Raw genomic sequence first — 13,581 nt, forward strand, 5'->3', positions numbered from 1 at the left:
ATATCTAAATGAATGAAAGAAAAACTTATCAGTGCTGAGTCAGATAGTTAGTTGGCTAATTATTAGTTAACTCTAGTTAGGCTCTGTCCGATGTATTATTATTATTTGATCAAATTCTGCTATTCTCTGTTCTTCATTATTCTTCTCAGTGTTCTATTTCTGTGTACATAAAGTGCTTGTCTATTAGGGGCTCCTCAAGTTTCCTCTCAACAAATCATTTTTGTAAGATTTTTAAGTTTGTTAGTCAAGTTTAATAAGGTTTCAGGGAAGTCATTGATCTTGTATAATTCTGCTGTAAAAATAATATATATATATCTATTAATCGTTTCTATTTTTTTTTTTTTTTTTTGGCTCTGATATATTAATTGTTTGTAGTGATAACTTTTAAGCACTAACTGGTAGTGATAGTGCCAGAAACTAGTATAAAGTTGAAAGCACTAACTGAAAGTAATTTTAAACCATTTAATCATGCACCCTCAACATATCAGTACTCTTATCAATTAATCATCTAATCTAGAATCTTACATGCAACTTCATAGTATCTAACATTCTTTTTGTACTCTTTTAACTTCTGTGAAACTTGGTAGAATTTTCAGATCATGTGTGATTGAATTTCATGCAAGTGCTTTGATGTTGAAAAGTCAAACAGATGTTCTGTGTGTTTTGTTCTGTGGTAGCTTCATTGAAATTTCATAAATGAAAGCATCCCTTGTTCTTATGCTTTGCTCACAACCCCGAAAGTGGGTGCAAACTTTTCCTTTTTGAAAAATTCTATTTTTCTACCTACTTTAATTGAGTACATGGGAAAAAAAAAAAAAAAACATAGTGAGTTTTTTTTTTCTTTTTGTTTGGTTATTTTGACTGTGAGTTTTCTATTTTAAGAAAAACCAAATAAACCTGATAGCTCCTTCTGCTGCTGCTGCTGCTCAGCCCGCTAAGCCTGCCAAGCTTCCTTCCAACTGTCTAGAGCAACTTTTTGCCATATTGAATTTCCCTTTTCTATGCCTTTGTTTTTTTGGTGATCTGGGTAAAAAGCTATACAGAAGAGAATAGTTTTATATAAAACACATATTCAAATGTGAAGTGCAAGTGTGGCCTAATTGAGACGTGTGGACACCTTTTTTGAAACATATATATACATGAAACCGTGTACACATACATACATATACAAATAAAAGAAAAAAAGATAAGGGATGGGATGTTTTGACATGTGTGTGTATATATATATATATATATGCATGGAGTCAAGAAAAAGTTTGTGTGGCTAAACAAAAGACATGTGGATACCTTTTGCCATATACATGTATGGAGCCGTGTGCCTTGGTGACAATTTTGATGTTTCACATGTTTATATATATATATATAAAAAAAAAAAGAAACAAAGCATATGGAACCGTGTGCTTTTATGGATTTTGTCAAAGCTCTACATGTATATATATTTATATATATATAGGTGGACATTTCTTATGGTGGGTTTCTTTTAGATATATATATATATATATATATATTATTCAGTTTGGATGAATGTTTATAAGCAGCACTAAAAAAAAAAAAAAAAAATCTGTAGAAACTGGCAAAATTTTGATTTTCATAGAGTTTGATGATATAAATTAAGAAGTGGGTATAGAATGGACTAACAAAGACATGCAAAGAAATGGATAGGAAACAGGAGCTAGAGATATGAATGTAGATTAATCTTCCATACCCTCCATGTGTGTAATTAGTTTGATAAAATGCCTGTGGCTATAACGTTTAGATTAAAAATCATGTAAGGCTGCAATATTCTGGTCAAAAAATCATGTAAAGTTGCGCATGTTCAATATGTTCATGTTGATCATCTTTCTTGCCTTTTCATTGATTGTTTTGTCTTTGTGTCAGCATGGAATTTGTCTCTCTCACTTTCTATGATGATTCCCTTTGTTGAAACTTTTAAATTCCTAGAAATGTTTATGATGATTGCTTCAATTCTGCTGTTTATTTTTTCTGTAGTATATTTGTGCGATATCAACTATGGAAAATGATGGTGGTGATGATTCAACTCCATGGGGTGCTACCAATGAAAAGATTTATATAGATGTTATGGTAAATTTAATAAACAAAGGTGGTATGAAAGATGGTCAGTTCAGTTCAAAGGAATGAACTAATATGCTTGAAGCTCTGAATAATAAGTCTAAAAGAAACTACAACATGAAGCAAATTAAGCAGAAATTCAATAGGCTTCGAAGTAAGCATCGTGAGTTTAGTGAGCTGTTGCAACATACTGGATTTGGTTGGGATGCTGAAACTAATACTGTGAATGCTACAGATGAAATGTGGCAAAACTATATATGGGTATATGTACTTTCGTTTGAGGATATACAATATATTATTATTATTATACGTTGATGAATATATTATTTATTCTTTTAGGTGCATCCTAAAGCAACTCAATTTCAAAAGAAAGGATGTGAGCATTACAAGCTATTAAGAATTATATTTAACAAGTCAACTGCTACTGGAGTGTTTCGTCATGCATCTACTAGTGATCCACCCAATACTGATGATGAGATGGAATTGGAGGCTGAGAGTGCACATGTTAACATTAGACGTGATGATCCCTTTTCTACTCTCGATAAATTAACAAGCAATTTAAGGAAATGCACTGCATCATCTAGCTCAGAACGTAGAAGTAAAAAGGAAACTAGGTCATAACAAATGAGTGATGCAATCCAAGCATGGACAGAGACAGCAAAGGCAAAGACAGAAGTTGCTAAAGCTAAGGCAGAAAAATATCAAAGTTCCTATAGTTTGGATGATAATAGTATTGGTAATGCAAAAGATTGTTCCATTGCTACATGTGTGAGCCTTCTTGAAGCAATAGATGGAGTTAACAATGCTACTTATCTTAAAGCAGTAGAAAAGTTGAGAGAGGCAGATTGGAGAGAGATATTTATCCATATGTCTTCGCCTAGGAAGAAGGCTTGGTTAGATAGTCTTTAGCTAGATTATCATATATCATAATTATATCTGTAGTAGGATTTGATATATTAGGATTTAATTTTGTCGGTTTAATGTTTGTGGAATAATATGTTTGGATTTTTTTAGATTTTTGTATGTTTTATATGTTTGGATTTTTATACTTTATATGTTTAGATGATATGTTCAAATGAATGCTATGTTTGCCTACACTTGGTTAATGGTGTGCTTGATTATTGGATGGTTAAATTGTTTTAGAAGTTGAGATCTTTTAATTCTTTCGTCTTAATATATATTTATATTTTAATATTATATGCAGGAAGGACAATAGGTAAAACTCATCTATGGATGATATAAATAGTTCCTCTTCTTCTAGTTCAGATGAAGAGTTTCAAGACTTTATGATGTTTCTTGATGTATGTGAGTACACTAAGCGTTTTCTAGAAAAAATACCTCAAAGAACTTCAATGTTGAGTGTAAAAATTTTATAATAGAATTGTTGAATGGGAGTGAAAAACCATGCTATGAGTTGTTTCAAATGGACAAAAATATTTTTCTTTCTCCTTGTACTTGTTTGAAGCAACATGAATATTTGAAAGATACTAAAGAAGTTAGAGTTGAAGAAGCACTTGCTATGTTTCTTATAATAATTGGTCACAATGTGGGAATGAGACTTATAGCAGATCGTTTTCAACATTCCCTTGAAACTGTGGATAGACATTTCACTTTGACACTAAGAGCAATATGTAGACTTGGAAAAGAATTGATATGTCATACAAACTCTCCATTGCCTTCACATATCGTCAACAATCCAAAATATTTTCCATGGTTTGAGGCAAATGCTTGCTTTTGTAAATATAATTTATAAATTTTGTTACTCTTAGTTACTTTTTTAAAACTAATACTATAATATTTTGGTGTTTTTAGAAATGTATTGGTGCAATTGATGGCACACACATAAGCGCACATGTCCCTGCTGAAAAGCAAGTTAGCAATAGAGGTAGAAAATCTATAGTGACTCAAAATGTTTTATGTGCATGCAATTTCAATATGATGTTTACTTTCGTTTACTGGTTGGGAGGGCACTGCAAATGATTCAAGAGTTTTTCTTGATGCAATTACAAGATCTGAGAATAAATTTCCATTACCTAAAGAAGGTAAACATAAAAAATTTTATTGTCTTATTTGATGTTTTTTAGTATAAAAAATTTCCATACATGATTTCATTTTTTGTATCTTTTTAGGTGAATATTATGTTGTTGATTCTGGATTTCCATGTACCATGGGTTTTCTTCCTCCATTTCGAGGTTAAAGATATCATTTGCAAGAATATCATGGTAGAGGTCGCCAACCAAGAGGACCAAAAGAATTGTTTAATTATAAGCATTCTTCACTTAGAAATGTTATTGAACGTTGCTTTGGTGTGTTGAAAGCGCGGTTTCGAATTTTGAAAATGATGCCACCTTACAAGCAAAATAGACAACCTTTGATAGTTATAGCTTGTTGTACACTATATAATTTCATTTGAAAGTGGGCACAAAATGATGTTATGTTTACACAATGGGAAGAAGAAGAACAAGAGATTGAAGATGAAGAAGCTAGTACAAGTGGATCAAACAATAGTATAGATTTGTCAGACGAAGCAGCAACAACTATGGCAGCTTATCGAAATCAGCTTTCACAAATAATGTGGCATGACTATGTTATTCATATGTAAAATTATTAATTTAATGGATATTTATAGTTGGAGATTTTATATTAGACTTATAAAATTTAATTTCCTATTGACAATAATTATTTTATTATATACTATCAATTACGTTTTATTATATAATAATAGACAAAAAAATTCAACGTAAAAAAAGAAGTTATATTAGATTTCAATATATATTTTATATTATATATGTATATAATTCATTAATATGGGAATGAATTAATATTATGTAAATATATATAAATATATTATAGCTACATATATTATATATAAGGTTCTTTGTATGAAAGAAAAATAAATAAAAACTTTGTATGTAACCAAAAAAATAATAATAATAAAAATAAAAACAAAAAACTGTTTAAAAACATGTAACCAAACATGTTTTCTGTTTTTTGGTGTTAAAAACTGTTTTCAAACATCAATGGCCAAACGCTCATTATTTTCGTAAAACAAGAGAAAACAGTTTTCTATTTTCATTTCTGAAAATAATATTTCAAAAACAGAAAACGGAAAACATAGCCAAACAGGTCCTTAGAAATCCAAAACTTGATGTTCAGCTATTTTATGAATATGGTGATATCTCAAGTTGAGTGTAATTTGCTTACTTTAAGAATTTGTTAGTTTACTATAAATTTAAACATATCTATTAAGTATAAATTAAAAAAAAAAAAAACTAAATGAAACACAAATTAAAATTATATTGGTTTTTAATTTTAATTTTATTCATTTGACATTTGTAGTTAATTGATATATTCAATAAACTATAATTTTCAGTAATTAACAGTAACAAATAAATTAAAATAAACTACACATAATTTATAAGAAATAGAACTAAATGCCTTAACAAACTGCAAATGATTGCTTTTCCAATTTTCATATTATTTTCACATTTTTCTCTCTCTGTACTAGCAGGCTACTTTGGGCGACTATTTTTTATTTTTTATTATTATTATTTTTAAATTTCTCTTTGATTTTAACATATTATTTTATTTTTATCATGATAACAAAATAGAACTCAAAAATTTTATTTGAAAGAACAGTAAACTTTACCATCAAAATACCTCCAAATAAATTCTTATTTAATTAATTAATTAATTTTAATTTGTGTGAGGTAAGAATGTGTACTTTACTTTTTTTTATTATAAAAAATAATTTCTATTTCGTTTTGACATATTATTTTATTTTGCATCATGATAACAAAATTGAACTCAAAAATTTTATTTTGAAAAACAGTAGATTTTATCATCATATTTTTATCAAGATAGCAAAACTGAACTCAAATTTTTTTTTTTTGGTAAAACAATAGACTTTTTACCATCAATGTGCCTCCAAATAAATTCTTATTTAATTAATTAAATTTAATTTGTGTGAGGTAAGAATGTGCACTTTTGCACAATTAAATGGAAAAACCAATGTTTTAAAATCTTCAAAAAATGAATTGAACTTTTATTATTTTTATTTTTGATATAGAATTAGTGGAATTTCTTTTGATATGGAATTAGTGGAACTGGTTTTTTGTTCAATAGTGGTGGACAACTTGAACCTTTAATCTTTTTAACAAAGACTGCTACTAATTTAACTAGCACTTTGTTGGTAATAGTGGTGAATTTATTTGATACATAATTAATATTTGTGATAATTTACATATAATATATTTGTATTTTTGGTTAGGATGATTGTGATAAATGATAACTTAAATAAATTAAGTATTGAAGAAACAAAAAGTTTTTGAGTTTCCAGGCAGTAAAATATTGGAAAAAGTATCAAATTACTGAAGATGAATAAAAACAAGGTTCCGAAATTTTGGTTCCGCTCAACCGTAAAGTCAAAGATGTCAGTTTTACTTTTTCTTCCTTCTTCTTCTTCTTCTTCTTCTACGCAAGCTCAAACTGTAAAAACTTCCTCAAACTCACTCTCTCAATCTCTCAGAAGAAGAAACAAATTCAAGGGTTAGGGTTTTCAGTTTACTGGTCCCTGCTATTTTTCTCAGCTTCGAATTTCACTCTCTCTCTCTCTCTCTCTCTCCCTTCCTCGCTTCTCGAATCAGTGATTTCTGAGGTTTCAACTGCTTCTCTTATCTCAATATGTATGCTCCAGTTTCTTGATTTCTAATTGCAATTGTTGTTTTCTTTTTAAATAGTTGAGAATCAAGTTGGACCAAGTGGAAGCTCATTGCTCTTTGTGCATTTCCATCACAACGCATCACATTTCGTATTGAAATCGTCGGATTAGTATTATTTATTTATTTCTTTTGTAGATTTTGCTGGTTCTGTTTACCATTGAATTAAGAATCCATTGACTTTCTAAAATTTTTGTATGAATCAGCAATATTTAGATTTTTTTGACAGAGAGCCAACATTCGTTTGAAATGCCAATTTTACTATTATTATTATTATTATTATTATTATTTGGGATTATTTAAGTTGAGAGTCTGAAGTTTGTGAAACAGAAATTGTATTCTTGACTTTGATATTTTCTCGTTTATTAGTCAAAACTATACTAAAAAGAAAATGTTCCTCTAAGTTGAGCAGCTGTATAAATGCATGAACATATGAAAATTTGTGCTTTTTCATGGTTCGAAAGGGCTGTAATCTTCATTTTAGGATGTGTTTTGTGTGAATACACAGTATAGATTAAAAAACTCTTGAAATGATTATTTGTTGATCTTTTCATTAGGCATGATATTATTGTTCATCACCATTTTTCTGTATGCAGTAAAATGTGGATAATTCTGGTTGTCTTATAGATAACTAGATAAAAAATTCCAAGAAGTGTCTTAGATTAATGTTTCCTTAGCTTGTCAACTCTTTTGTTGATAGATAAAATTACAATATGATGAGTTTGCTTTTAGTACGTCAATTGAATAAACTTCACTTTTATTATGAGATTTGATCTAACTCCTTGTGCATTTTGTGAAACATAAAGAAAAACAAAATTCTATTCTCTATGCATTTCAAACAGAGAGAAAAAAAAAAAAAAAAAAAAAGAAAAAAAAAAAAAGAAGAAAACTAAAAAAACTAATCCTTTCTCATTGAGTTGTTTATGTGAATAACCATTTTCATGTTCTATAACTTAACCAATCTAACTAGGCAACACCAACACTTTTGACTTTGTGTAATCCATTGCTGTAGGTTAGACATTTTTTTTACTTCAATTTTTTATTTGTATCTCTTATGCATGAGTAAAAAGAATGGCAAAATTTTACTCGAGAGGAAGGGCCGAAATACTTTAAACATAAAAACTGCCAAGCTTGTAGTGCAATTAGCGGTGTAATAGAATTAATTGAATGTGTAGTCCATGATTGAAGCTTTAATTAATATAAAGGGGAGTGAGGTGTTTTCTAGCCTTCACGTAGGCTTTGAAATTTAATCACACTGTATTGTTTGTTGATATTATTTTTTATTATTTATTTATTTATTTATTTTTAATCTTAGATGCATGAGTTGAAATAATAGAATCACAATACTTATATAAGGGTGGGTTGAAAAACACTATATGTGAAAATGTCCACCTTGTTAGTGCAATTAGTTTAACAAGTATATGAATTGTATATAACTGATAACTCTGCAGTTTAGGGTTTAGGCCTTGATGAATATTAAGGGGTATGGATGTTTGCAAGTTCCAAAAAGCTTAGCTTGATTGGATGTGGACTCAGTTATGCATTTCAAGCCAACATAAAAGGTAATTAGAATTTTCCTATGCATTCCTCTCAATACAGGGATAAGACGTTGGTATTATACGTGCTCAAAAATAAATGAACTAATTGTTTAAAATGTATCTTAATTCTTACTTATAGATTCATGCCTATAGGCTGGTATTGAAGATAGTGTGGACTGTAAACTTGGTGTAGGTTATCAGACATAAAACCTAGTTTGGGCAACAAAGCCTTTAAACCTATAAAGTTAAGAGGACTCCTGCAACAAAGCCTTTAAACCTATAAAGCTAAGAGGACTCCTATATACCATTTAATGGTCTGAACAATCAAAGGTCCTATAAACAAAAATTATTGCAGTTTACATGTAAAAATGGAAACTTTGGAAGAGTAGGCTATTGAGAATAAGCCGACCCATAAAAGCCCGTAGCACAATATGAGTAGGGGAGACATAAAGTGTGACAAAATTAATTTGTCCTGTTTACCATCTTCCTGCTAGAATAATTCACTTTTTTTACAAGAAGTCATATACTCTGCTATTCTTCCATTCACTGGAATATAGGCTGAAGTAACAGGTTGGTTATCTGTTTGTACCCATTATGCATTTGATTGATAAATGTAACTCATCTCATTGAATGCTGGATCTTTTAATTTCTGGAATTATCAAGTTGATAATTTACATGGGGAAATGATTAATTTCAAGTAATTTAATACCAACATGCCTATTGTATCATGTTTTGTGGTTCATAATGCCTTTCTCAAAGGGAAAACTTGGAACTTTATTCCTATATCAGTTAACAATCTGCATGTCACCTAAACAGAAGCTTAGACTTCTTGATGAATTTATAAATTTGATAAGGTTGGTTATTTAGCTGCTTGAAAATTTTAGTTGCAGTGTTTGCTTTTTATTTTCTCAAATTTTGAGGCTTCAAAACTATGATTTTGCTTCCTTCTTTTTTTTTCTATTTTTTTAATGGCAAAATGTGTTTGCTTGATTCTGAAACTTGTCTCATTTATGGCAGGTTTATGATGGCAAGCACCTCTGACCTGGAATTTAGTCCTAACAGAAACTACAGGCGTTGGCTAGATGAAACCTTTGATGGTCATGATACAGCTGACGATGAGTTATCAGATACTTTGGATGGAAATGAAGATATGATTCAATCATCTACTGAAAATTTTCCTTTGACTTTTGAACCTTTTGAACCAGTTATTGGCATGGAGTTTCAATCGGCAGAGAATGCTAGAGAGTTCTATGAGATGTATGGAAGGCGTATGGGATTCACTATCCGGAACAATCGTACACGTCGTTCACTAAAAGATAACGCCATCATTGGTCGAGAATTTGTTTGCTCAAAAGAAGGTTTTCGGGCAGAAAAACATGCAAACCGATTAAACAGGGTACTTCCATCACGGCCAGCCACCAGAGAGGGGTGCAACGCAATGCTGAGGATAGCAGCAAAAGATGGAGGAAAGTGGGTAATATATGGATTTGTAAAAGAACATAATCATGAGCTAAATCCTAGTAATGTACCACCTCGACGTTCGCATAGGATTGCATTTTGTGAGGTATGCTTTGGTTGCAAATACATTTATAATGAAATGATCTGAGGTAAGAAAAAGAGGGGAAGTAGAGTAGAAACTCGAAAGATAAAGAAAAGGATGAAGAAGGACAAAGTTGGAGACTATCTGATAATATCTAACCTATTCATTAAACAAACTGTATACTACCCTTAGCGTTACAATTTAAAACTTATATATTAAATTAAACACCCTTATGATGGGGAAACTTTATTAACTGAGGAGTTGAATTAAACTCTAATATAGTTTTTTAAACTGATAAAATACATTCTAATTTCCTAAATGAACACTCCTGTTTTTATCTTTTCTAAAAAATTTTCTTTTCTAGGTACACCGAGATCTAGAATTATGTAAGATTAAAACTAATTGTAACTAAACTGTGAATTTACTTTCTTATTTCCACTTCTATATGATATATTTTCATTTCTACTTTTGATTTTATAACTAATATTCAGAAGAAATTTCATTGTCAAATAACAAAAATTAAAAAACTGAAAGAAAATTTTTGTGTTTGGGGTGGAAGCCAAACTTTTATATTTTCCTTGTACCAGTGAAAAAGAAAAAAAAGTGTTCTCACATCAGCTTAAAAGTGGGAAATGGTTAGATGTTTATAAATTTTCTTTGTATGCTAGCTTTATAAAAAAAATTGTTGTTCCTGTGGAATGAGTGGTTGCTGTGAATGCAAACGTTGAGAGTTGTTTATGCTTGCTCACACCTAACATCCATTTTTAAATACAATATGGTAAAAAGACTACAAAAAAATACATAAAAAACAATATAAATTGATTATTATTTTTGTATAAAATAATTGACTTATCTCCATCTTTATGTATGTAACTACTTCCCCTGTATTCTACTGGGTTCCATAAGTTGATTGGATTTGATCCATAAATCTGATGTGGTAGAAAATGAGTGGTAGGACTGTAGGACAAATCAAGCATCTGCTCAATGTCTAAATCCCAATAATTATCTTGTCATTCGGCTGCATTTTATTTGTTCTCGTAGTTCTTCATTTAATTTCCTTTTTGAAATTTGGTTACTTGTATAAGCTTGTATTCTGATGTGTTTGATATCTAATTATCAATTTCTATCTGCCTTTAGGATGAAAAGGATTTAAAAATCCGGGAACTTTCCACAGAGCTGCATCGTGAGAGAAAGAAATCGGCAGCTTACCAAGAGAAGCTACAGATGGTTTGGAGATATATTGAGGAACATACTCAGAGGCTATCCTTGAAAGTTGATGTAATAACAAAGAATATGAGAGAACTTGAGGCTGAAGAGCAAGACAGTTCATCCTCTGACTAGAGTGAGTATCATTTCTGATTTCTCTTGGTTTGGTTACAGTCTTGGTTTCATTTAAGGCAGATCTTTCTAAGGCTGGCTACACTTTAACAAGCTCATCATTAGTAATTATGTTCTTGCCTTCATGGCATGTTATGTTTCAATTTCAAATTAATTTTCTAGATAGAAGTTGGGGGAAGCCACAATTGTTGACAATTCAAGCAAGATGTGGTTTAATCTCTTTTAGGTGAAATTCTTAAAAAGAAGGGGTTTTGTTATTTTATTTTTATGCATTCCATTATATAACAAATAACATTTTTGTTTTAACTACTAGAAGTGTAGGCGTGCACGAAGTTGTTTTAATCAAGGTTGAGCAGTGCTTTAACACTCTGATCTGTTTGAAAATACAAAATGTAGGTTAAAATAAATTATGATGCTCAATAAGTAACTTTTTCCTAGCTGCTTTGGTATGCAGTAGAATATTAGGTTTACAGTAGAAATAATTATGTCTACTTTTCAGTCTAATTCCGATTCCCCTACAATGGAAATATGTTTCTTGGTTCAGACTGATTAGAAATGCTTATTAAACTTTCAACTTCAATTTTGCATTCTATGTTTTTTTTACGCAATAAATATATGTTTTAGGTTTCAAAGCAAGTTTGAGGTTATCTTTTCCAAAGGAAATTAGAATTAAAATAGAAATAGGAAACAATTTCTTCCAGTATTGTTTATGCTGATGATTATTCTTTCATGAGATTGTCAAGCTGGTGATTATTAACTGCTGTTATAGTTGGAAACTCTAGTTGTATGAAAAGTGATCTTTCTGCTTTTGGTTGAACCTATTTATTCATATAATTGAGAAGCAACTTTTATGTTGCTTTTAAGCTTTAGTGTCGTTTCATTAGCTGTAACTTTTAACTCTGTTTCCCAGGAAAATACTTCTTGGTGAAGATAGATTTTGGAGAGTTGCTGATCAGTTGGTCTAACCATTGTTGATAGCGAATGATTGGAGATAACATGATGTCTTCATGCATTCAATACCGGTTTCATGGAATATGTTAACCTAAAAGTAATTTTCTTTGCCCTATCTGGCGATGATTAGGTTGTAGTACCAGCTGATGGCTCTAGCCATGTCTTGATATGTTTTGAATATGAATATAGCAGTACAGGAGAGACAACATTTTTGCATCATCTCTGTCTCATGAAGTTCAGCATGCATAATTTTTTTTTTTTTTAATTACTTTTAATCCAGGAGTGGAATTCAAAATTAATATTGTCGTCTCAGAAAATAATGATTTGGCCAAACGATTGTGAGACTCTCATTTTAACTTGCTTTCATTTTGGACATATATGGTTGTCTACCCGTACCATAATTTTCCTCTTATATATATACTAGATTTGGCCACGTGCACCAGATTTACTATTCTATATACTTTTTAATTTATATTTAATCTAAAAATATAACAAAGATAACAATATAAGATTTTAATTCTAAAGTGGTTTATCAAACATGTATTAAACATATTCATCAAACATATATAATTATATATAGATTATAGTACAAAAATTTTAAAAGAATTTTAAGTAAATACAGATAATGAATAATTATTATAAAATTGAACCTCTGCAGATTTTTCATCATTAAAATTAAATCTTGTCAATCGGTGAGCTTTTATAACACAGTTCAAATAGTGGTACAGAGAAACCACACCATGGGATTCGAAAATTTTAGATCGGATTTGTGTATGATAAAATGTAAAATTTCTATTTTATACTTATGTAATTGCACTACACAACTGGGAAACTGAAAAGAAAAAAAAAAAAAAATGCTAATTACATTCATTTGGACACCCGCTCATACACCCGCCCTTTCCTACATCTACTATTGTCTTTTACTTTTTACAAAACCAAAGCCTGTTTTAATTAAAACAAAAGCCATAAATTTAGTTTATATTACGAAACTGCCATTCCTTTCTTTTAAAAAATGCAAATCCAGTTCTAAAATTTTTTCAACTAAGTAATGCTGATTTGTTTTATATTTAAAATAAAAAAATTAATAATATTTTGTAGTTGTTCATTTATTTCTAGTTAAAATAAAAAATATAAATTGTTAATAGATTTACCAAAGTAACATGATTTAATAACAAAAAAGAAAAAAAAAGTATTATAGGAATAGAAAAATAAGGAAAACCTTAATAAAAAAATTAAAAGATTCTAACTTAAAAAGAAATAAAATACATAATTGAGATATTTATTTAATTAACGATACATATTTATTAATTTATTAATTTATTTTTTGAATACTATTAGTTTTGTAATTATATTATATAAATTTATTATAGTTTTAGTTAGTTAAATAAACGAAAATGGTTCAATTGAAGAAAAAAAAATGTGAAAT

The 13,581-nt window shown here is 29.6% G+C and overlaps 2 protein-coding genes across 8 annotated transcripts; both read left to right on the plus strand.

Moving 5' to 3' along the window:
- The first annotated feature begins 2,187 nt into the window (after positions 1 to 2,187).
- On the plus strand, positions 2,188 to 2,691 carry LOC125423161 (L10-interacting MYB domain-containing protein-like). The gene is made up of 2 exons (XM_048476771.2): positions 2,188 to 2,331; positions 2,410 to 2,691. The coding sequence occupies exons 1-2, from the start codon at positions 2,188 to 2,190 to the stop codon at positions 2,689 to 2,691; spliced, it is 426 nt and encodes a 141-aa protein (XP_048332728.2).
- A 3,752-nt stretch (positions 2,692 to 6,443) lies between these two features.
- Positions 6,444 to 12,374, plus strand: LOC107422067 (protein FAR1-RELATED SEQUENCE 5). Of its 7 annotated transcripts, none has more exons than XM_060815986.1 (5): positions 6,444 to 6,755; positions 8,240 to 8,350; positions 9,344 to 9,890; positions 11,004 to 11,208; positions 12,115 to 12,374. In XM_060815986.1, the coding sequence occupies exons 2-4, from the start codon at positions 8,313 to 8,315 to the stop codon at positions 11,205 to 11,207; spliced, it is 789 nt and encodes a 262-aa protein (XP_060671969.1). In that variant the 5' UTR covers positions 6,444 to 6,755; positions 8,240 to 8,312; the 3' UTR covers position 11,208; positions 12,115 to 12,374. The 7 variants fall into 7 exon arrangements, with proteins under 7 accessions (XP_060671969.1, XP_060671970.1, XP_024931434.3 ...); XM_060815987.1 differs by having other exon boundaries at positions 8,245 to 8,350; XM_025075666.3 differs by having other exon boundaries at positions 6,444 to 6,727.
- Positions 12,375 to 13,581: the final 1,207 nt, after the last annotated feature.

The sequence above is a fragment of the Ziziphus jujuba genome, chromosome 3, assembly GCF_031755915.1.
Source record: "Ziziphus jujuba cultivar Dongzao chromosome 3, ASM3175591v1".
Taxonomy (NCBI): Eukaryota; Viridiplantae; Streptophyta; class Magnoliopsida; order Rosales; family Rhamnaceae; genus Ziziphus; species Ziziphus jujuba.

Coding starts and splice junctions, on each gene's coding strand:
- LOC125423161 (XM_048476771.2), top strand. CDS start 2,188: ATGAAGCAAATTAAGCAGAAATTCAATAGGCTTCGAAGTAAGCATCGT. Junction 2,332..2,409: donor TGTGGCAAAACTATATATGG/GTATATGTACTT, acceptor TTATTCTTTTAG/GTGCATCCTAAAGCAACTCA.
- LOC107422067 (XM_060815986.1), top strand. CDS start 8,313: ATGTGGACTCAGTTATGCATTTCAAGCCAACATAAAAG. Junction 8,351..9,343: donor ATTTCAAGCCAACATAAAAG/GTAATTAGAATT, acceptor CATTTATGGCAG/GTTTATGATGGCAAGCACCT. Junction 9,891..11,003: donor ATAGGATTGCATTTTGTGAG/GTATGCTTTGGT, acceptor ATCTGCCTTTAG/GATGAAAAGGATTTAAAAAT.